General features: G+C 39.5%; 2 protein-coding genes across 4 annotated transcripts; one reads left to right on the top strand and one right to left on the bottom strand.

Annotated features, from left to right (window-relative positions):
• Positions 1–4,847: 4,847 nt before the first annotated feature.
• mmadhca (metabolism of cobalamin associated Da) lies at positions 4,848–10,466 on the top strand. Of its 2 annotated transcripts, none has more exons than XM_026159631.2 (8): positions 4,848–4,951; positions 5,440–5,482; positions 6,570–6,711; positions 6,826–7,043; positions 7,338–7,443; positions 8,977–9,098; positions 9,176–9,262; positions 9,643–10,466. In XM_026159631.2, the coding sequence occupies exons 2-8, from the start codon at positions 5,474–5,476 to the stop codon at positions 9,859–9,861; spliced, it is 903 nt and encodes a 300-aa protein (XP_026015416.1). In that variant the 5' UTR covers positions 4,848–4,951; positions 5,440–5,473; the 3' UTR covers positions 9,862–10,466. The 2 variants fall into 2 exon arrangements, with proteins under 2 accessions (XP_026015416.1, XP_026015415.1); XM_026159630.2 differs by lacking the exon at positions 4,848–4,951 and adding an exon at positions 5,043–5,217.
• Positions 10,467–10,724: 258 nt separating this feature from the next.
• lypd6 (LY6/PLAUR domain containing 6) lies at positions 10,725–23,017 on the bottom strand. Of its 2 annotated transcripts, none has more exons than XM_026159632.2 (5): positions 22,915–23,017; positions 16,849–16,998; positions 12,135–12,233; positions 11,234–11,364; positions 10,725–11,163 (listed from the first exon to the last, which is right to left on the bottom strand). In XM_026159632.2, exons 2-5 carry the CDS (start codon positions 16,964–16,966, stop codon positions 10,984–10,986), a joined length of 528 nt encoding a protein of 175 aa, XP_026015417.1. In that variant the 5' UTR covers positions 16,967–16,998; positions 22,915–23,017; the 3' UTR covers positions 10,725–10,983. The 2 variants fall into 2 exon arrangements, with proteins under 2 accessions (XP_026015417.1, XP_026015418.1); XM_026159633.2 differs by having other exon boundaries at positions 10,725–11,183; positions 22,915–23,004.
• Between the last annotated feature and the right edge of the window lie 336 nt (positions 23,018–23,353).

Raw genomic sequence — 23,353 nt, 5'->3', positions numbered from 1 at the left:
TAACAGGCTAATGAAGTGCTAAAACTTCACTCACCAAAACTGAAATACAAACTTTTTGGATTAGTTAGATCAGTCTCTGCTATAAAGTCCTTTTAATGCTATAAACGTGGTCATTTTAGTAAGGGAGTCTATAGGGATAAACTGACATTTGATGCCAACCTCAAGTGGCTTAAAATCATTGTGTGAAACAGTGTACAATTCTGGGATCCATCTTTCCCCATTTGATGAGTTTGTCTACAGTGCAGATAAACAAAAAAAGCAGGAGAATGGCACTTAGCACCCTATCTGGTGCTACGTGGAAAAAATAATTCCTGAAGTCCCTCAAGTGAATTTCCATGTAAACGTTAATGCTAATGGATTTCATTATAAATCAGAGCATATTATGCCTCAGACACCTGCAATGAGCAGCTTATAATGAAGACTATTCTCTGTTTAAAGTCTTTAAGAACATTCAACTTTAACCGAATGGTTTCAGAATGAAATTTTGCTTGTTTAGAATGTGGTTAAAAAGCAACCCTAACCCTAAATAATTCATTGATGAGCTTGGTAATATGAAATATATCATAGATATGAGTGCCAAAGCCTACGTCTCCAGTTTGGTCAAAGAAAGCAGTCACTAACCTGAAGGACTGTACTGTAGCCTGGAGACAAATTGACTTTACACACTTTACACATAAGCACCAGCTTTTATATCTAGTATGAGCATGCATGGGCTGTGAGGGGTGACCAAAACCTGTAACTCTCCCATCTTTATTGGTTTGTCCTTTCCACATACCCAGGAGATGGGGAAACACACCCTTAATGGCCTTCACTTTATCATTAGTTAAGGAGTGAGTGCGGTTAACGGTGTGCTGACACAGGCAGGTAGCTCACAGTGTGCGAGATGGGAATATGGTTTTTGACAGAGGATGAAAAGGCAATAGAAAATTGCTGATTCCAGACAACATCCAGTGCAGCTTGAGAGCACAGCAACAAAAAGACCTCGACTGACTCATGACTTTGTCTGGAGCTCTTAAGGCTGTGCTGCACTTTGGAATTCCTCTCACATAGCCAGACAGTGCTGTCCAGAGAAAAGTGTTTCGCTAGATTGACAGTGGGCTATTACTTTACACTGTATGTTAGTGAGTCCAGCACCCGGTGGAGGTTTAATACTGACCACAGCCACAGACAAACGGACTGAAAAATGCACCTTGAATTGGACTTAACTGCCTCATGTAATTGTTTCCTTGAACATTTGAGGTGATTGTGTTGAGTTGCACAAAAAGCCTGATAGAGATTGACATGAATGGTGATGGTGCTGGTGACAAAGTGGATGTTAAGAGGTTAGGTAAGTGCTTTATACAACACAGCTCATTCACACCTAAGAACAACGCCTTTCTTTCTACAACTTAGTGCTTTCTATCCAATCTTTACAACATAACCCTTATACTAAGTGTGTTTTATGAATAATAATGACATGGCTTGCATGTACCCTATGGCGTATCTAATCTATGAAGTCAGTAAACATTTTCCTGGTGAGTTTCTGGTCTTATTGGAGTCTTTCTGAATGTAACATGCTGTTCGTTTTGTAAATTATGGTCTCCTTCAGAGTCAAAAAGGACTGTGAACCAGCAGTTCCACCTTGTGATTGACAATGCGCTACTGCATAAGCGTGGAGTGTCCCTTACTCCATCCATTCATCCATTACTGCCAGTTTCAGAACGCCACGTGACACCCAGAGTGTTGAGCTTGAGGCTGCACTAACCAATGGGTGACATTCAGTCTTGGGGGTTCAATTCAATTCAATTTTATTTAAACAAAGCCAAATCACAACAAAAGTTGCCTCAAGGAGCTTTATACTGTAAGGTAGACCATACAATAATACATACAGAGAAAAACCCAACAATCATATGTCCCCCTATGAGCAAGCACTTTGGTGACAGTGGGAAGGAAAAACTCCCTTTTAACAGGAAGAAACCTCTGGCAGAACCAGGCTCAGGGAGGGGCGGGGCCATCTGCTGCGACCGGTTGGGGTGAGAGAAGGAAGACAGGATAAAGACATGCTGTGGAAGAGAGACAGAGATTAATAACAAGTATGATTCGTGGCAGAGAGGTCTATGAACACATAGTGAGTGAAAAAGGACGTTGAAGAAGAATTACTCAATGCATCATGGGAATCCCCCAGCAGCCTAAAAATGATTGCTTCCAAGGCAGGGACCATGTTTGAGATCATTCATAGTGAGTTGCTGTTTTCATCTTTGGTGCATCAAGTCAAAGATAAAATTAAGTAAAAACAAGTAAACAAATAAGATGGAGTCGATCTGCTATCATTCTGTGTTTGAACAGGGTCAAATTGGCAATTACATGCAATCTGTTTGTGATCATCCAGTGATTAACTGTAATTAATCAGTGAAAATCTGTTGCCTTCAGCAAGAACTTCATAGATTTAAAACCGAAATTCCTCCATCAATATTAATGTTTAAGTCCAAAATGACACAGGTGCTCAGCAACCTTGCTTTATAGGAATACAGGAATATCACAGGAATGCAAATAGCTGGCAACCAGTTGAGTTGGGCTCTTTATTTTTGCAGATGTGCTCTTTGGTGCAAACTGTTGCAAACCAATACAAAGTCTTGCCAATCTTTCTACATTTAAAAAGCCAATGGCAGTTATTTGCAGATCTTTTCCAGTCTGTCTGAGAATGATTGCAGTCATTCTGAGTCAGACTACAAGCAGTGGGAGACAGGTTGCTTCCCACCAAGCATTGCCGCAAGCTCTGCAGTCACCTTGCCATCGAAATTGGACACCGCAACTACTTGCACTTGGTTACCGAATATGAAAAAATTCAATGCAATCGCCAGGCAACCACCAGGATTTTGTGACTGGGTCATTAAACATGGTGCTAACTGAGAGTGCTTCTGTATTACCTCTATATTAGTACAGGGATTTATGCAGATATGTGGACATAAGGTGACCTGGTTACCACTGTTATGCCTGTGTGGGTTTTGTCCAGATCATCCAGCTTCCTCCCACAGTCCAAAGACATGCAGTTAGTGGGGTTAGGTTAATTGGTGATCTTAAATTGACCATACGTCTGAATGGGAGGGGCCAAGGGGTGTCTGGCTCTGTTAGCCCTGTGACAAACTGGTGATCTGTCTTGAGTGTGCCCCCCTCTCGCCCTACGGCAAACAACACGGGTTGTTGGGGGCTAGAAGAAAATGGATGTTAAGTTGCTAACCGCTAGTTAGCTTTGAACATCGCCTGTGTAACATCACCCATGTGACCTCTAGTATCATAGGTGATGTGGCAGGCTAACATAAAAGTCATGTGACAACAGTGTAACTAAAGTACTTCCTAGAGTAGTAAACAAGTAAATTAATGCATTTTCTATTCTAAATGCAATGTGTAATTTAGTTGCTGCTGGCCAAATAAAAATCTCATACTTTAATATGCACAGGAGCCCCGTCGAGCCTAGACGCTGTAACAAATGATCCTGTGGGAGACGTACTGACAGCCACGTTCGGCATGGCTCACACACAAGTGCGTGCTGGTCCCAGGGTAAACTCCCACTGCATATCCCGTCAGCTCAGAGAAAGTGTCAATCAGCTCATCCAAGTCAGCTAAAGGGATGTGTCTACGCCAGCAAATACTGCCTGTCCTTGTCCTTCGCTACTTCTGACAGTAAATAATGCCCCTCTGGCCAAGATAGCTCTTTCATTCTGATTATTACACTTTATCATGCAAGGGAGGGGATTTTGCTGAACAAGTGAATACTGTTTCTTCACATCATCCCACCTGGGAAAGGTCCAGTACAAACATTTTTTTTCAAGGTAATTCTCAGAAATTCAGCAAGCCAAACCTTAAAAGGACTAAAGTCAAAGTGAAAATGAGTTTAAGGTGCTTCCATTGGACACCAGAGCTCTGTCTTCAGAAATAAAACCTACTGACACTCTGTCATTTGTCATCCTAATGAATGCAAATCACCACCAAAGCACAATTATCATCACACCGAGACCCATTAAAATCAACAAAAGTGAATGGTTTTATCATTTAGAAAAATGCATTTGTGAGTACAGTGGTTCCCTGCTTCATGTTTATCTCTCACGAACAGCATGTGCTGAACATAAAAGCAGCTGCAATGTGGCAGCTATCATGAATATCATGAAAACTTTTCAAGGTAACAGACAGACACATTAGTGTCACATTACAGGGCGAAGCAGATCAGTACTGCTGTTATAAATACTGCCTTGGTTCTGTTAACTGTTGATTTGCTGCCATCTTGTGCTGAGATTTAAAAAAGATCATTTGAATTTCACCATGTCGAAATGTTGTATGCTTTGCAAAATCTCCGCTCCACATCCAGGCTGATCTTGTGATTGGATCGGAGACTATGCAATTATGTGGGCTGCAAAGAAATGCCTGGATGAGATGTGGAGTGAGAGGAAATGTCTGTTAAAAAGTTTGTGTTAAGTGATGCTGATTTAAGAGTCTTTGATACAGTGCATCTAAGAATATAGAGCGGGTGAAGAAAGACGTAATAAAAAAGTGTTGTGTATTCATTGATTTTGATTTGGAATTATTCATTCTCATTCAGCACAGATACAGGTATGATTTACTCCTCTGTCTTCTTTAGTGTTTGCCCAGTTATAGACCTAAACATCAGCGTAACAAGTTAAGAAAATGCACCCAGCAAGGCCGAGCTTCTGACAAAGAAAGAAGAATAGAAACTCTGTAGAATTAAACAACAAGCATAAAGCAAATGTTCTTGTATTGACAAGAAGTAATCGTAGAAAATTTTCACTCACTAACGGAGACAACTGCAAACCGCCCACTAGATGGCGCTCAATGCACACAGAGCATACATACGTGTAGAAGAAGAGGAGGGCGTTACGGAAGTCGTGCGGGATTCATTTGTCCCTCCTGACTTTCCGTCCTTGTTTTGTAAAAGCATACAGTACGTGCAAGTCGCCAGGTACGGAACAGTGTGTACTTTTCCTGCTGTACTCCCAACAACACAATAACATTTGTTTTCTTTATTATGAACACGAAGGCGCTCGTGCTTTGCACTGTGCAGTGGTCTTTTTAAGGTCACGTGAAAACAGGAAGTGCTTTAGATGAACTCTTATTTAAAAAAAGAGAAAGTGATAAGAGTAGATATCAGCTGACCGAACGACTCTCCTTGTGATAGCTGGTGCCAAAGCTAGCTGTGTTGTTAGCTAGCTGATAGTTGAACCTAAGGTATTTTAGAGGATTATAGTCTGTGTAGATTAATGTGTGAAATAAGTGTATTGGTCACATGTGTTTCTTCATGGAGGGACACATGCAGTCATTGCATCATACAAGCTATTTTAGCTCGGCTGGTTAGCAAAGCTAACATTTGGGAGTTTTAAAGTTTTCTTTTCCGTTTTCTGTTGGGAATAACAGTTTCTATCTTCTTCTTGTTACTCTTTCATCAAACAGGTTCAAGGATAAAAGGCGAGGGAAACTAAGCACAATGTCTAATGTAAGTGACCATTTTCCTCATGCTAATGTTATGGCTCATGCTAATGTTATGGCTACTGCTATTCACTTAGGCCAGAGTAGATTTTAAAAAGAATGTCTGATTGTCCAAGAAATAACTTTAAATCATTTTAAAACGCTGCACAATGATTTTGAAATCATTGAAACCCTATATTGATATTAAATATAGGGTTTCAGTTACAGGCAGTACTAGCTGTTGGCCCATTCAGGCCAGTAACATTTTTATTCACCACTCAAGTGTAGCATTAAAGCACACTGTCTGAAACCACTCCTCGCTAATGAGTATTTTGGGGTTTTGTTTGTTTTTTTTAATTTTTTTATTGGCAGTATTTTCATATTAAAAGGTCAAAACTTCATCAAACCACATGTTCAGATTGTTTAAATGCTAAAGAGAACAATATGTTTTTATCTGTTTCCAGTCAGAATAAAAACAACATAAAAATCAAAGCTCTTTTTATGCAGACAAACGTCTTAGTTAGCTTGAAATAACATTAAAATTGTCAGATTTCAAATAAACGATGTCTCAACATAAAAGAGAAAAGATTAAGGGAACGCTAACTCATAAAAATGAGTTTGTAATAGTCGTCTAAAGAAATGACACAATCAGCTGACCTGTTTGGTGGAGGGAGGCTGTTTCACAGTTTGGCTGCCCGCCACTACCTCAAAAGCACTGGTTTTAATCTTTGGTTTTAAAATCTGAGCGAGAGACAGTTACGAGACCTCTGTTAGAAGATTGGAGAGGTCAGCTGCAGTGATAAGGTCTTAGAAGCTATGTTATATAGGAAGTCCATGTGTTGAACTGTGTCATCCTCTCCTCTTTATGAGATCAATTCCAAAAAAAATTGAAAAGTTTTAGTCTGATCACAGGAAAGCATTAAATTCCTCAATACTCCAACGTATTAGATGCATCTGTCTCTTTATTTCCAGAGAACCAGAACTAAATGGCAGCATCCAGTTTGTCCTAAACAAAACATACAGTAAAAGTATGAAGCTGCAGACAGTCCACCGTGGGCAGGGCTGTTCCTGTTTCATGTATCTGTCTGTTAACACATGTCGTCGTCTGTCTGCAGGTGCTGTGTGGTCAAAGCAGGGCGGTCCTGTCTCGTGCTGCTGGCTGTCGAGCTTTAGCTTCTCTCAGGGCTGGAACAACCAGAACCTTCTCTGCTGCGAGCTCAGATGAGCCTTACATAGCGGTATCACATACAGACTCAGGTGAGTCGAACAGGAAAGGACGTCAGGCAGTGTTGCAATGCAGTTTTCAGTAGTAAACTGTTTAGCACCTGTGGCAGCAAACGCTGACAAATCATCTTTGTCACATCACTCCAGGCCCAAGGACTGTGTGGCCTGATGAGAACATGGGACCATTTGGACCTCAGGACCAGCGCTTCCAGTTGCCTGGTAACGCTGGGTTTGACTGCCACCTGGAGGGCATGGAGGACCAAAAGAAGGCTCCGGTTCACAAGACAGTGCCTGATGTGCTGACGGTTCCAAGCAGCACAGAGAGACACCAGTTCATACTGGCCCAGTTTGTCAACGAGTTCCATGTAAGATTTTTGAATAGTTACATTATGAGCTGTAACACAGTCAGAGCTTTTAGGACTACAGTTCAGAGCAGCAGAGAGAACAAATTAAAGTCAATGTCTTTGATTTATTTTAAATGTAAGTGAGCTGCTGTGGCTCATTGGTTTCAGGAGAAACACAGATGTCAGTAACACTTCATTGTAAGATTCCAAGTATGACAATTAACAATAAATAAATAAAAATTGAAAAAATAAGCCAGAGCTACATTTTTACCACTTTTGTCTGAGAGGGTGTGTGATTGTTTGTTTGTTTTTCAGGGAAAGCTGGGGCCTATTTCCACGAGAGTAAGCAAAGCTGAGCAGTACTTTAATCAGACAGAAACAGACTGTGCCATAAACTCCTGCCCAGAGCTGCTGAGGAAAGGTAAGAGAGATTCACCCAGCATTACCTTCGCTGACTGTGAGTGTGGGCAACACAAGCCAAAATGATATCTGGATATTTAAGAATTTATGATAACAATATTTCTGATGATATAGAAGAAAAAATACTGAATATTGTGGTCATAAATATTTTGTACTTGTAAATCAGACTGTGTAGTTGTGAACTGAGTTTTGTAACCTTGCAAACCAAAATATCTAAAAGATTGATGTTTGTGCATCTATAGATGAGAATTTGCGTCTGTGTATTTAAAAAAAAAAAAAAAAAAAAAAAGATTATACACATACAAGGGAAAAAACTACTAACTTACATTTTTCAGATTTTTTTCGTTTCCAAGGTTACAAAACTCAGTTCACAACTACAACAAACAGAATGTTTTGAGGTAGAGCTGGGCGATATGAGATTTTTTCATATCACGATATGTTTTTTTCATTTCAGGCGATAACGATATCTATCACGATATAAGCCAAATAACTATATTTGTAAGATTTAAATGTGCCGTTGCTCACAAGTAAAATGTGAAATAATCAGCAGCTTGTTTTGATTTAAATATTTATTTCCCATAATAAGTTCAACAGGGTAGATGTACTTAAGGAACATGAGACTTTTTCAGATAAATAAAGGCAAATATTGCAAACTACACAAAAGGCAGCCGCTAAAGCGTTTAAGTTTCAAAATAGAACAAACGAAACAGACGACGTCAATTCCACTTAGAAACAAAATATTAATTCTAAAAATAAATCTTAGTTTGTTTTACAGAAGAACAGACAAAACTGACTAACTTTTGTCAATATCAAATAAACTGAGAACTAAAAGGAAATTCTCAATCTCTCCTTGTTGTATAGCTGAGCTTTTCAAACACTTTTAACAGTTACTTTAGTCTGACAAAAGCCGAATGACGAATTAGCGCTTCCAGTCAGAGATTGAGCATGCACCAGTTTATTGTATTTCCAGACTTGCTTTTGGCACAATTTACAGTGCACGCTACTCTGTTTTTTGTCAGACTTGAAATAGCCGAAATACCTTCACACTACGGAACTTCTATGGCTCTTCCGTTCGACAATCTCTCCGGCATTGGAACCATCATCTGTTTTCTCTTCGGTAAATTTTTTTTCTCTTCGATTTTTCTCTAGTCAGCACACTCATTTCCTCCATTACCCGGGCGGCACGGTGGCTGGCTGCTTCCCAAACAAATACACATGTGCGGCTTGGCACTTGTGCTGTACGTAACAAGTCACGTGACGTGACGCTGCGGCTGTGATTGGTTCGGCTCTGCGCTACTTAATTCGGATTGGCTGTTCTTTTTTTTCTTTTTTTTTTAAGAGGACAAGAGCGATGAGGTCTATCACAATAGTTAAATTTTTCTATCGAGAAAAAGTATATGTATATATATATATATGTATTTCGCAATACATATCGTTATCGTTCTATCGCCCAGCTCTAGTTTGAGGCATGTCATACAGAGATGAAAAGAGTTATAATTTGCTTTATTAACATACGTGCGCCTCTGTGTCTCAGATCTGGAGCAGTTGTTTCCTTCGGCGCCCACAGTTTCCATCACAGTGGTGACGGTCACGCAGACGAGCGGTCGGTCAGAGGACAAGGAGACAGAGCTGGATAGAGACCAGCTGCTAAGTAAAGTAAGTCCTCGTGTGTTTCCCATTACAGACTTCAGAGGTTGTAGCAGTTGGTGACTGTGACTTTGTCCTAACTGCAGTTTGTGAGCGGGGCAAAGGAGATGTGTTTCGCTCTGTGGACTGCAGGATACTGGGCGGACTTCATTGACCCAACAACGGGAGCAGCAGTGAGTAATTCTGTGTTCACTGTGCCTGTTCTTTACTGTCTCAATCTGCAATCTAAACTCACAAAGCATATACTTATTCTATGAATGAAGCTTACGTTAGTTTAATTTTCTTTGATAGAAAAAATGTTATATTGAAGTAGTTGTCTGTTGGGTGGGAAAAGCCCAAACACATTATGATGTGAAACCACACATGCTTAAACCTTTTGGTTACATTGTTTGGAAAATCTGGAAAAATGTATTTTCCCTTGTAACATTTCTAGAGATTTTTCCCGTTAAACTTCCTGTCAACTCAAATTCTGGTAGTTCAGCTGTGAAAACTGAGGACAACAAACAGAACAATATTGTTTTAATAATGGAATTTTCCCCCCTTTCCTCAACAGTTCTTTGCGTCTCCATTGGGCGAAACCACACTGCGAACAGACAGTGAGCTGGGACATCGGGGCTTTCACATCGAGGTGTCGAGCTCCTGCACAGTCATCCGCCATATCCTCAGGGGGACTCCTTTGTTTGTGGGGACTATTTTCACCAATGCACCTGTTCAAAGTGCTGCTGTTGCTAGACTTCAAGGATTTTCAGACGCACTCAATGATGAGGAATAAACTTTTTTTTTTTTTTTTTTTAAATAGAATAGAATCAAATTCAAACAGAAGGGTTCTGTTTATGGTTTGGAGAAGCCGCTAACGTTTCCTGTTATGGAGCTGGTTTGTATCAATGGGAAGTTGTGTAATGTTGTAACACAAAGCATCTGTGCAGACCTCTGTGTTGCTAAGGATCTAACTGACACTCTAATGCGAACGTCAGTGCTGTGTCTGACTGACAGAAGCGTTACCCTGCTCTGCATGCAGGGAGACACTCAGAGAAGAAACAATTTCACCATGTGCTTCATCTGTAGACAATGTTCATATTTTACAGTTTGAGTATTTATGAAATACTGCGACAGATGTTCTACAGCTGTTGGTGCTAACTACCAGGAAAATCTCTCCGTTTCAAACACCTTAACATGTTAGCGGCTCATATTCTTTTTACAGCAGCAAGTACAGTGTTGGTTTTCTCTGATCTGTTGCACACAGTGTAAAGAAACGATGGAGAAATATTATAAATAGTTTCAGAAGATTTCAATTTATTATGGGAACAGCTCCCAGAATGCACACTGACCTGGATGAACATGGACACACTGCTTATTAAATTATATTTATGTACTTCAGCTTTTTTGTGACTGGCTGTGTCTTGCAAACAGGTTTGAACAGCAAGTGGGCGGAGCTTCAGTGCTGTCAACCAGTGCTCTGATGACCATATTAGGGAGTCCTGAGAGCTTGAAAAAGGGAGGCAACTGGACTTCTTTAGGTTTTAAAAATCCAGATGTCTTCTCTTATTATTGTTTAAGTCTATAATGATCTACCATATTAGGGATAGTCAGCATCGGCACGCAGAGCCAGGAGTAGAAGACATATCTGAGACAGTGTTTAGATCATTGTGAAGCCTGAGCTTTTGACTCAGAGATGTTTATTATGAGCTATATACAAAGTAACATTATAAATATAACAGAAAACACAGAAATGCAGATCGACTATTAAAAAAGTGGAAAAGAAGAAAGGAAACCAAAGTTGAATCAGTTGTCTTGCATATAAAAATGTCTTTAAACCTTCAGTTACTGAAACACGCAGCCAACACAGGTCCCAGTTCTGCCACTACACATACCAGCTGTTCTCTTTCTACGTGTCTCAAACACGTCCAGCTGTGAAGATGACAACAATGATGGCGATGATGATGAAGCACAGCGCTCTAGAATGAAGACTCCCGCTCAAACTAACCAAAGGAGAAATGGAGGAGAAAATGGCACTGCTGTCATTTCTGGGCACCAACACGTTGCAGATGTTCCCCTCACAGCAGGAAGAGCACACCTGAGGGATGAGAGGAAAGCCTATCACGTTAAGGTTGAGGAGACATCTGAAGGCAGAGCTCTCCACGTACCTGGTAGCCAGTATCGGCAACGTCAGCACAGCCAGTGAACAGACACTCCTCCAAGGTGGCACAGCGCTTGGTCACAGACACACTTTCCCCACTTCTATCCATCATGTGGAGGGTGGAGCAGTATTTAGTATCTGAAGGACAGTAAAATTCCCTTCATGTGACCAATTATGTCTTAATAACTTGACAGATTCACAGGCAGCCCCAATATGAGGAGTACAAAGTTTAAAACTGCCAACAAATATTTAAATTTAGAAAGATAAGAACTACCAAACGGTACTCTTCAGTGCATGACACTTTCAGCTTTTGGTGATCACAGTTTGTTTAGAGAGTTGGATGGCAGGTAGATGATTTTCAGATTCCACAGTGGGCTCTGGCCCTACTGAGTTTGGGAAAACGTGTTTCCATCAACTCTAACTGCACATTAAGAATGTGTTCCAGTTGCCAAGCAGATGTAGATCCCCGTGAAGTCGACCGAACGTGCGAAGTAAAATTCCAAGAAGAAGGAAGCAAAGTTCCTCTGATGAAAGATAACTGTGGGAACACCTGTTCATCACTACGTTCTACACTGATGAGCAAGATTAGCCATCAGTCGTCACACCTTGCTGAAGTGTTGGCAAAAAGGGCATGCAAATGAGATTTTGGAGAAGGGGGGGCTAGCATCTCCCTCCACTCACCTCCAAAACCACCTGTAAGCCACTTCCGCTTAAAAGTTCTTCCTTCCTACCAAGTCCTAGCAAATTATTATAAATATTGTTTATATCAATCTATTTTATTTATTTTAATCATTTTTGTTGATGTTCGTTTGTAGCGCATTCCCAAAGAAACACGTTTCTCAAGAGAAGTCACTTGAACTGACATCTCCTTGAGCAGGCAGCCACAGATGAATCAAAAGCTGACGTACCCTTTGGACAGTATACGTCCGGGGCCCAGCGGTTGCAGTCGTAGTTGTCTACAGCATCTTGGCATGTGAAGCACTTGAATCCGCCAGGGTAAGGAGTAGCTGTGGAGACACAACTGTATTCAGTTTTAAGTTCAATAAGTGAAGAAGGCGTGTTTTCATTCGTCCTGTGTGTAATATCATTCCTGCAGAAAGGGACCTTCATTCATCAACCTTCTGGGGTGTTTTTTTTAATTAGCTCATTCAATCACTGTACACATTCTCTGTGTTTCTGGGTGATTTCAGAATCATAAGAGAGACGAATGTCCTAAAATTCGACCACCCCTGCCTTTTCCCTGGCTTCTGACATGGTTATGAAGTTGCCCTCAAAGCACAGATAGGACCAGAAGATGTGAAGGGCTTGTTAATCAAAGCTGGAGGGGCCCCAAAACCAGGTGCACTTTGGTACGAATCTTCCTGAAACGAGTTTCCATCTTATCCTGAGGCTTGTTTTTCCGAGGTGCCCCGACTTCCTTGCAAAGACGTGTGTTAGGTTTTTGGGGATTGGATACTGGGCTCAGGTTTGGATGTAAGATAGACAAAGCTCTTAAAGTATATAAACTATGACTCTCATACAGTGGGGCAAAAAAGTATTTAGTCAGCCACCGATTGTGCAAGTTCCCCCACTTAAAATGATGACAGAGGTCAGTAATTTGCACCAGAGGTACACTTCAACTGTGAGAGACAGAATGTGAAAAAAAAATCCATGAATTCACATGGTAGGATTTGTAAAGAATTTATTCGTAAATTAGGGTGGAAAATAAGTATTTGGTCACCTCAAACAAGGAAAATCTCTGGCTCTCACAGACCTGTAACGTCTTCTGTAAGAAGCTTTTCTGTCCCCCACGCGTTACCTGTATGAATGGCACCTGTTTGAACTCATCATCTGTATAAAAGACACCTGTCCACAGCCTCAAACAGTCAGACTCCAAACTCCGCCATGGCCAAGACCAAAGAGCTTTCGAAGGACACCAGGAAAAGTATTGTAGACCTGCACCAGACTGGGAAGAGTGAATCTACAATAGGCAAGCAGCTTGGTGTGAAAAAATCAACTGTGGGAGCAATCATCAGAAAATGGAAGACATACAAGACCACTGATAATCTCCCTCGATCTGGGGCTCCACGCAAGATCTCATCCCGTGGGGTCAAAATGATCATGAGAACGGTGAGCAAAGATCCCAGAACCACACGGGGGGACCTGGTGAATGACCTGCAGAGAGCTGGGACCAAAGTAACAAAGGTCACCATCAGTAACACACTACAACGGCAGGGAATCAAATCCCGCAGTGCCAGACGTGTTCCACTGCTGAAGCCAGTGCATGTCCAGGCCCGTCTGAAGTTTGCCAGAGAGCACATGGATGATACAGCAGAGGATTGGGAGAATGTCATGTGGTCAGATGAAACCAAAGTAGAACTTTTTGGTATAAACTCAACTCGTCGTGTTTGGAGGAAGAAGAATACTGAGTTGCATCCCAAGAACACCATACCTACTGTGACGCATGGGGGTGGAAACATCATGCTATGGGGCTGTTTTTCTGCCAAGGGGACAGGACGACTGATCCGTGTTAAGGACAGAATGAATGGGGCCATGTATCGTGAGATTTTGAGCCAAAACCTCCTTCCATCAGTGAGAACTTTGAAGATGAAACGAGGCTGGGTCTTCCAACATGACAATGATCCAAAACACACCGCCCGGGCAACAAAGGAGTGGCTCCGTAAGAAGCATTTGAAAGTCCTGGAGTGGCCTAGCCAGTCTCCAGACCTCAACCCCATAGAAAATCTGTGGCGGGAGTTGAAAGTCCGTGTTGCTCGGCGACAGCCCCAAAACATCACTGCTCTCGAGAAGATCTGCATGGAGGAATGGGCCAAAATACCAGCTACTGTGTGTGCAAACCTGGTAAAGACCTATAGTAAACGTTTGACCTCTGTTATTGCCAACAAAGGTTATGTTACAAAGTATTGAGTTGTATTTTTGTTATTGACCAAATACTTATTTTCCACCCTGATTTACGAATAAATTCTTTACAAATCCTACCATGTGGATTCATGGATTTTTTTTACACATTCTGTCTCTCACAGTTGAAGTGCACCTCTGGTGCAAATTACTGACCTCTGTCATCATTTTAAGTGGGGGAACTTGCACAATCGGTGGCTGACTAAATACTTTTTTGCCCCACTGTAAGTATTCTCACAGATGAGAATCAAATCAAAACTGCTGCTGTTTGTACATAGTAAAACTGTTTTCATATTTCTTGTACCATTTCTATTTTGATGTATTTGTTTAATTCACATGTCACAATGTTCACACTGTTCAGGTTTGATGCTTTTCTTATTAAAATAAAGTGCTGTATGACTGTGGCCTGTAGTATAGTGCACTTTAAAGGTTACGTAAATAAATGTATATACCAGTCTTTTTTTGGTTCAAATTAACTGCAAGTTCATCCCAGACCAATTTCATTTTAAATTAACATTATTTGTTGCAGAAAAGGTTTTGAAAAAAGTGTGTCGCTATGAGTCTTAAGACTGTGTTTGTGTTGTTCACAATTCCACGAGGCCGAGCAATTTGTGCACCTACAATGGCATAGATGACATCATGTTATTTTTGTTTCACAATACTAACATTTAATTTTTATCCCCAAAACATCAGTTTTCTGTGGCATATTACGACACTATCACTTTACCTAGAAACCACCTAGAAGCAGGCTAAAATTAGCTGCTTTTTTTTCTTTGCACACTTAAAAACACCCTGTTGTTTTATCAGTAACCTCTGATTTGCCCCAAAAAAGAAAAGTTATTGAGTAAGTAAGTCATGATTGATGTAGACAAATAACTTCCATAAGTTCTCGATGGGCAATTGAAATGTGTGAATACCAAGTGACAAAACTGCTTTTTTTGGTCATTAGTAACACAAAACCCACTGGTCTACAATGCTTTGTATACCACAGTGGGGAACATGTAAATTATGCATATATTACTAACTGTGTTAATAACTGTGACTGTCATCTGACTGTTACTTTAGAAAGGGCAGTGGCATTAGCATAGGTGCACTTTCTTGGTAAATACATTGGACACTTAATCATTTAAAATAAAACAAGCTGTTGTCCAGTTTTTTGTTTATTCTAGGCAGAAATTTCTGTCTATTGAGAAAAATCCACTAAAACTACTAAATTAAAACAAATCATGTTACTGTCTAACATGTTTCTCATTAAAGTAAGACACTTTAGCGGTTTTAGTGGATATTTATGTTTTAGCACATTTCATATATTCATTTAAATATTTGTATTTTGACTTTTAACTATTAGTTCTTTAATTCATTCAGTGTGTGAATAAACATGTATAGTATATCACAGTTGTTTTGTTCCTTTCACATCCTTATACAGTCCCTACTTTTATGCAAATCAGAGATGGATAAGCGGAAAATGTAAAAACTTCCTGATTTGAGATGAAATTACCCAAGTGTATACATTTATATGGATCCGCATTTTGAAATAATAATAAGAGTTGTAAAGTGCAGAATCCGAATATACAGGTAACCTAACGAGTGAAAGGTGTTTTAAGCTAGGGAAAAATCATTGGTAATGGAAATTCAGCTCAGGTGAACCTCTCAGTTTTTTGTCTCTATTCATGTGAGTCCTGCAGCTCGTTTTTACATGAAGGCTCTGGCAGGTACACAAAAACTATACAAACACGCTTCTGGTTGTGAAACTTTGGGTTAATTAAAAATATGTCATTTGGTCAATCACCTTCTGATTTTCTGCTTATTTAACAATTATACTGATTACTAAAAAAGAAGCAATAAATCTGTAGCCTGTGTCATAGATGCTCTCCAAAGATTTATGGATACTCATCAGTCTACTCCACGTCTCTGACTCAGGGATCAAACAAGGACCAGCCACTTTTCAGTCAAAGAACAATCCTGTTATTCTCAACAAAGACACAAACCAATCACTTTGATGATCATGAACCACATCCTTGTGTAATAAGTTTCCAAGATTTTTTTCAGGAATTTTGAAAAGGGATTCATCAGTGTTATTTCCAAGAATTAATTCCAAATAAAGATGAAATACATTTGATCTTTTAAAGGTGCAAGTTAAATAGCAGAACTGTAACTTATAACTGGAATAAGTTTACTTAATATGTGTTAGTGTTTTAAGAACACACATTTCAATCAGTGTAATCTATGTTATAACAGCCCTAATCTGTTGCTTTTGTTTGTCTGTCATACGTCAATGGTTGAGATAATGAAAGCTGCAGAACCAGCTTACAATCAGAGAAGGATGCCAACTATACTTTTATATATTTATATTTTAACATATTGTAATAAACTGTTGTTTTGGCAGCTACAACTGATTTAAATACAAAACGAAACTTTCCATTAAGTTTTATTTGTGCATGTGTAGCGTTTAAATGCATCTGTACTCACTCGTTATTCATTCAGTTAACATGACTTTTGTACCTTTGTAACATTTATTTATTTAAATAAAACAACAGTTTTGTTTTCTACACCGTGCTTGCTTTCTGCTTTTCTTGCAGCTTGTTTCCGATAGATATTATTAAAATGTTCCATTCAAGTTCAGTGCACGCTATTTAAAAACAATGCCGCTAATGTTATTCAGTCATATTCAGTATCAAACCTTTAAACAAATTGAGATGTAAAATAGTACTCCTATACTCCTACTTGAGGGGTGCAGCAGGATGATATCCTTCATGGTGAAGTCCCGTGACTGCGCAGTTTTCACCCAGTCAGTGATGGTGGTCAGCAGCAGGACCCAGGCCACTGTTGGCCAGGCCTCCATTATTGCACCAGAGTGTCTTCATGCACTTAGGCCTGTTGAACATGAGTGGATTAAAATGACAATATTAGAGAATCTTAAACGGATAAAGAATGTAAACACTCAGCCTCCCTGAGCTTTTTTTAAAGATACTACAGAGTCTTTTTAATGTATTGTTATTTTTGGTGTACAAGAAAGCATGATTAAACCACAGTTGAACTCAACGAAACATCAACAAAAGGCTTCAAGTGGCTAATAATAGAACCAATAAGTCTATAAATGTGACCACCTGTGTTCCTTCTCATGCTGTGAGCCTGCTTCATTAATCAAATGTCAAAGGAACTCTACGAGCCAGCTTTAAGCCTCAGCATCCCTTTCTGGATTTAACAGATAATGAAAGTGCTGATATTTCCATATTTTACTCAAGAAACTGAACACTGGTCATGTAAACCTATATTAATGCTCTCATTATTTTAATGCCAATCAATAAAACTCTCTAGAAACTATTCTTGAACTAATCTGAAGGTAATATGAAGTTTATAGGTCTGTAGCAATTGACCCTGCAGAAAGTTGGTATCCTCTGTGGACTATGCGCCCCAGCATCCACTGACCAGCATCACCACCTGCAGGAGCCACCATAGAGGTCAAGTGTAGTGCATATCAGCTGGAATGGGAGAGGACCTGATGAGCCGATCCCTGACTGTTGAAATTAGCTCTATTGACACAAAATGTCACCTGTCTCGTGGAGAAGGAGACTGAGCTAGTGGTTGAGGTTATTGGAATCAGTCTCCTGTAAAGGGGCTGGGCTCCCTCCAGTCTGGGGTTGCCCTTGGTGAGAGATTGCGGGCAAGGGTAGGTAGGTATACTTGTATCCCCCATTGGAGTACTTTCTATATGTTGGGGTTCTCCCCGTGGAAGAGAGTTGTCCCTGACTATTACTTCAGCTTATGCACCAAATTATACTTCAGAGGTACACACAACCTTCCTGTAATCACTGAAAAAAAAGAGTATGGTTTGGGTAACCTGTGGGACTCCAGAGGAAGCTGACAGGTACCAGCTGGCAGATTGCAGCTTATGTAGTAGCTGAAACAAAAAGTCTGGTGTGGGAGAAGTTTGGTGAGCTCGTGGAACAAGACTTTTGGTCAGCGTTGAAACGATTCTGGCAAACCACCAGATGACACAAGAGAAAAGTGGTGCTCTATCTATCTATAGGGGTGCTGCTGACTTCAGCTGAGGGTACAGTCGGAATTCTTCAAGGATCCCCTCAATCCCAGTGACAATGCTTAGAGAAAGCAGAGTCTGGGGACGATGGGGACAACTTGCCCATTATTAGAAGTGAGGTCATTGAAGCAGGTAAACAACTACTTGGTGGCAGGATCAGTGGGGAGGGTTCCTTAAACCTCTGGACGTTATGGGGCTTTCTTGGTTGACATCCCCCTGCTACATCACATACAGATCTGGGGCAGTGCCTCTGAACTGGCAGACTGGGGTGGATGTTCCCATCTTTAAAAAGGTTGACCAGAGGGTGTACTCAAATTGCAGGAGGATCACACTACTCAGACTCCAAAGGAAGATGTACGTCAACGTACAAGAGAGGAGACTATGTCCTGAACCTTGGATTCAGGCGGAACAAAGCAGTTTTCTTCCTGGTCATGGACCTCTGGACTCTTTGGGTTGTGTTGGAATTTCCCAGTCAGTCTACATGTGCTTTGTGGACTTGGAGACTGTATTCAGTCACATGTGTAAATGCTGTTAAATAATGTTCTGTGTAGAGTTCATGATGTGGATGATTGATTTATAATGGATTACAAAATTTCATGAATATATATAGTTAGTGTTAAAAATATCTTTATTTGAAATGTACATGTGTAAAGTGTAAGAGCTGGTGTCTCATGAGAATACCCTTAACGAGAGTAAGCGAGACCTTTCGTGTACTGCGAGGGAGCAGATGTCTCTCATGAAGCGTGTTAAGCTAAAGGTTTATTAAAAGAAAAGCAGCACAAGGACTTAAGGACCTCTTTTCAGGACAAACAGTCAGTGAGGTAGTTGTCATTTGAGAAATGTTTTTATTTGTGTTTGGACTTAATATGTGTACTGTGAAGTTGCTAAATGGTTTGTACTGGTCACTCGTGACCAGTTCTCATGGCGTATTGGCGTACTGGTGTACTGGTGATGGTGAAGCTGAGGAGGAGAGAAAGCCCAAGTAATAAACGCCTGTTTCAAAGAACCGACCAGTGTCTGTGTCGTGAAGAGAGCTACAACATGCAGCTTCAGGAGCATGGAGTATCTGGCTTGTTGCTACTAGCCATTCAGCCCCCGCTCAACCGCAGTGATAGTTTGGTCCACATTGCCAACAATAAGTCAGAGTCATTGTAGTAAAGCTATTTATTTTGCTATAATTAAAGCCTCATAGAGGATTTTGAGATTGTATTGATATTATATCTCAATCCTGAGCTTTCAGTTAGAGTCCAGTCAGAACACTCCCTCTTTTTAGATTCACTGAGACGTCAATCAGTGAATTACACACCAGATGACCTGGTTTTATCCCTGACTTTTATGTTTTATCCCCAGGCACTGTGCCAGACTGTGGGGCTGTAAATGCTTGTTTTCTTTGCATTATGCATGCCCCAGTAAAATGGATCCACATCTTTACTTTGGTCCAAACACCCATAATGCTACAAGAACACACTTGTTTTACTTCCAACACAAAGACATGATTATAAGTCATAAGACCTGAAACTAAAATAATTTCATTAAAAGGAAGCTTAGTAACTGATTGACCACATACATTTTCAGGCTAAAATGTTAATTTTCAATGAGTCCAGGTTCTCAAATGTGAAAATGAATGCCACAGTGTCTAAGTGGTAGTTAATATTCAGGATTAAAATAATTAAAACCTCCTCTCTAGATTTGCATGTCTTTTCAGCATGTGAGAAACTAATAAACACACGAAAACACAAAAAGGTCTGTAAATCAGGCTTAATAACAGGATTAATCTAAAGCCTTCACAGCGGTCTCCTAGTCGTCAGAGAGGTCTCCTCCTATTGCATTCATCAAGCTCCTCGAAGCACAGTGCTACTGTATAGCTCTTAATCATACGCTGTATGCTGAAAGAAAAACTTGAGATTAGGTCCCAAACTTTGAGCTGTCTGAAGGATCCCTGGCTTTGCCTGCAGTAAAATCTGTTTTTAGGTCTGAGAGGAGAAGGCAGGAGTGCAGGGATTATATACAAAGGCTCCCTGTTATAACTGGGGGGATGGAGAGGTTTCAATCAGCACCAACCAACTCCTTCGGGTCCCGGTTAAAAGGCTGTAGAAGGCTAAAAGAATCTGAAGGAGAGTCCGTCAAGACAACAGGGGATGAAGTTCAGAGATAGTGTAAACTGTAGATTGTTACCTGCTTAGTTACACATCTGGATGCATCCACACATTACAAAAAAACTAATGTGATGCAGATATATGGGCTAAATTGAAAGAAATGGCTCGGAGTTTAAGATGAATCTTATGAATATATATTACTTGACATGCACTAATGAAAAAAGCGACAGACCTAAACTGTCTTATGGACATCATGAAGTTCATAATTAGAATTATTTGCACTTCATTTTTGGCATAAAAGAAAGTAATGTGCAGAAACATGTGCAACTTGTTACATCTTAGAAGAGAAGATGTGGAGGCAAATATAATGAAAGACTAATTAGTGACAGAACACAACTGGAAACTACAATATGTCACATAAAAAAGTTCAAAACAAAAAAGAGCAAAACATTAATTGATCTAATAATAATGGCGGCTCCAGTGGTTCCAAACCATTTCAGTTAACTATACCTCCACAGCCACAGCTATGTCAAATAAACTCAAATATCACCTCACTGATGATGAGATCATTTCAGTGTAATTTAACCTGATTTTTTTTTTAAATTGAACAATGTTTAATTTTGCTGTGATATTTACAATACAATTGAACTTGAATGCAGGGTTAGTTAAATTATGTACTTTTGTAGTACAACCATTTCAACATCATCATCATTTATCTGTGTGGTCACTGTATTAGCTTTTTACATATATCATTTGGCCATTATTTTGAACAATTTTATTTAGCCACCTGCCCCCTAACGCTATGTAGCTAGCTTAAATGTTAAATGTTAATCCAGTAATGTTAGCTTGATACTAGATATTCATTATACACAGATTTTTTTATTAGTATTTTCCACTACTATTTCAACTACTACGTTTAGACATGAACTAATAGTATATAATAGTGTAACCCATATATAAATATAAATTGTTTATTTTAACCATTATCTGTGCTGATGGCTAATTATTAGCCATTATGGCAACCATTATCCAGTGCCAAACTATCATAATGAAATGTATATTAAGTTTTTATTGCAATTTTTAGCAAATAACTACAACCTTCTTTACCAAAATCATAATGTTCTAGTGTTGCACTTGACGCAGAATGTCTTCATTTCCTTTAGTTTACACCCAGGCAAACTCAGTTGTTGAGCTAATAGATCTAATTTAGTAAAATCCACTAACTCACTCTGCAGTCTGACCTGACAAAAATAGCTGGCTTATTGCTCCAAATTGGTCATGTGTTTCAAAAGAATACTTGATCAACATTTAGACCACCAGGGTTGACTTTGAAGATCAGCAGCTCAGCTCTATTGACCAGACACATATGGCAGGGGCTTAACTTCTTTCATTCCACTGATTTTCTCCCTATCTATCACGTCAGAGATAATTGACTGCATTCACAAAATTCTTGTTTCTCTTGTATAATTAGGTGGTTGAAATGTCATAAATATAAAGTCCCCTTCCCAAGCATTGCCATCTGGATTTACTGACACACTACATCACTGCGTGATTTTTGTGAGGTTTTTGCTTAGCTCATAAAGCATCTGACATTTTAACATTGTTTAACATGACCAAAAAGGTCACAGTTGGCCAGACACTCTAAATGAATGTAGTCTCCTTACTGCCTATTTGTATTAGCTGATTCATTATGATACATAAATCAAGATAATATGACAAGCAGACATTCCTTAGAAGTACATGTGACCTGTGCTATATAACATTTATAATTGGATTATTATCTCTTGTTATCTCTAAAGCTGCTCCAACTTTAAACTGTAACCTATTGTGACCAAACTACAAAACTTGGCTTTAAAACCACAAAGCAGTCGTGCTGAGAGGTCAAGTCTAAAGAACTGGACTTTGTGTGTATTTAAAATTTTTATCAACATTTGGGTAGCATAGCTTCCACACTATAAGGAGGGATTTAATTGAGTCCAATACAATATTTTTGCAATGTAGCTGCTCATATTTATATGTAAAATAGGGGTGTGAGACATGTAGGTCAGGACCAGAACTGACCCAAAAACTCCAGGTTTTGTTCATTGGCACATCTACTTTGAAGGACATGCAATGAAACATGTAGTATAAACTGTACTTTTTGAAAAGAAAGGCAGATTAAATATAGCTTTACTGGTTTGGCAACACTTCAGAATAAACTGGGTTATATGCGGCCCATGAACTAAAATGTAATGTTCTTATAGCTGTCAAAATTATTCAATCATTAAGCAGAATATAATGTATGTAGATAATACTTTACGGACTGTAGCACTTCACACAAAGTCTACCACATTAAAAGCACCATGGAAACTTGTGTAATCACAGTAAATTTACAACTTTTAACAAGGTACAAAGATTTACTGGGTTCCCACATAGTTCAGTTTAAGATCATATGCTGTCTCCACAACTATATTTGCTCTTCACTGAAATGGTGAATATGAACTAAATCTCACGATCAAAAACATGACAGCATTTCATGAAATATCATATCTGCAATTCATCTAAACGTAACGCTTCTCAATTGCACTGGTGCGCACGGAATTGATTTAAAATTACATGTGTTAGTACAGCTTGACTCTACGACTTTATCGCAACACTATTTTAATAAGAACTTACCAGCTTTAAATGCTCGATAGGACGCTCTCCATTCGGCGCGGATGAAGCTCAGAAACTAGTGAAGTGCAGCTCGGCGCGGCTGAGGAGGGGAGGGGGAGGCTGCAACGTCACAGACATCGGCACTCCCACAAATAGAAATGGATCATAAAAAAAAACAATGTTTTTTAATTCACCTTTTTTTCATGGCGGGGATTTATATATTATATATAGCAATGCACTGATATACAAAAATTTCCCTTTATGATTTTTTTAAAATATGCATTTTGTTAGTTATCAAAATGTATTACTTTCATAAACGAATTAATAAGTATATGTACGCTATTTTTCTTTTTTTTTCCCTTTTTTTTCTTAATTTGATAAAATACTTTTTACAGTGTTGCTGAAGTTTAAGTGAATGTGTTATTTTTGCCAGTTTTAGCCGCTACATCAGGTGTTTGTG

The sequence above is a fragment of the Astatotilapia calliptera genome, chromosome 23, assembly GCF_964374335.1.
Source record: "Astatotilapia calliptera chromosome 23, fAstCal68.1, whole genome shotgun sequence".
Classification (NCBI taxonomy): Eukaryota; Metazoa; Chordata; class Actinopteri; order Cichliformes; family Cichlidae; genus Astatotilapia; species Astatotilapia calliptera.
This window is presented reverse-complemented; position numbering and strand designations above follow the sequence as displayed.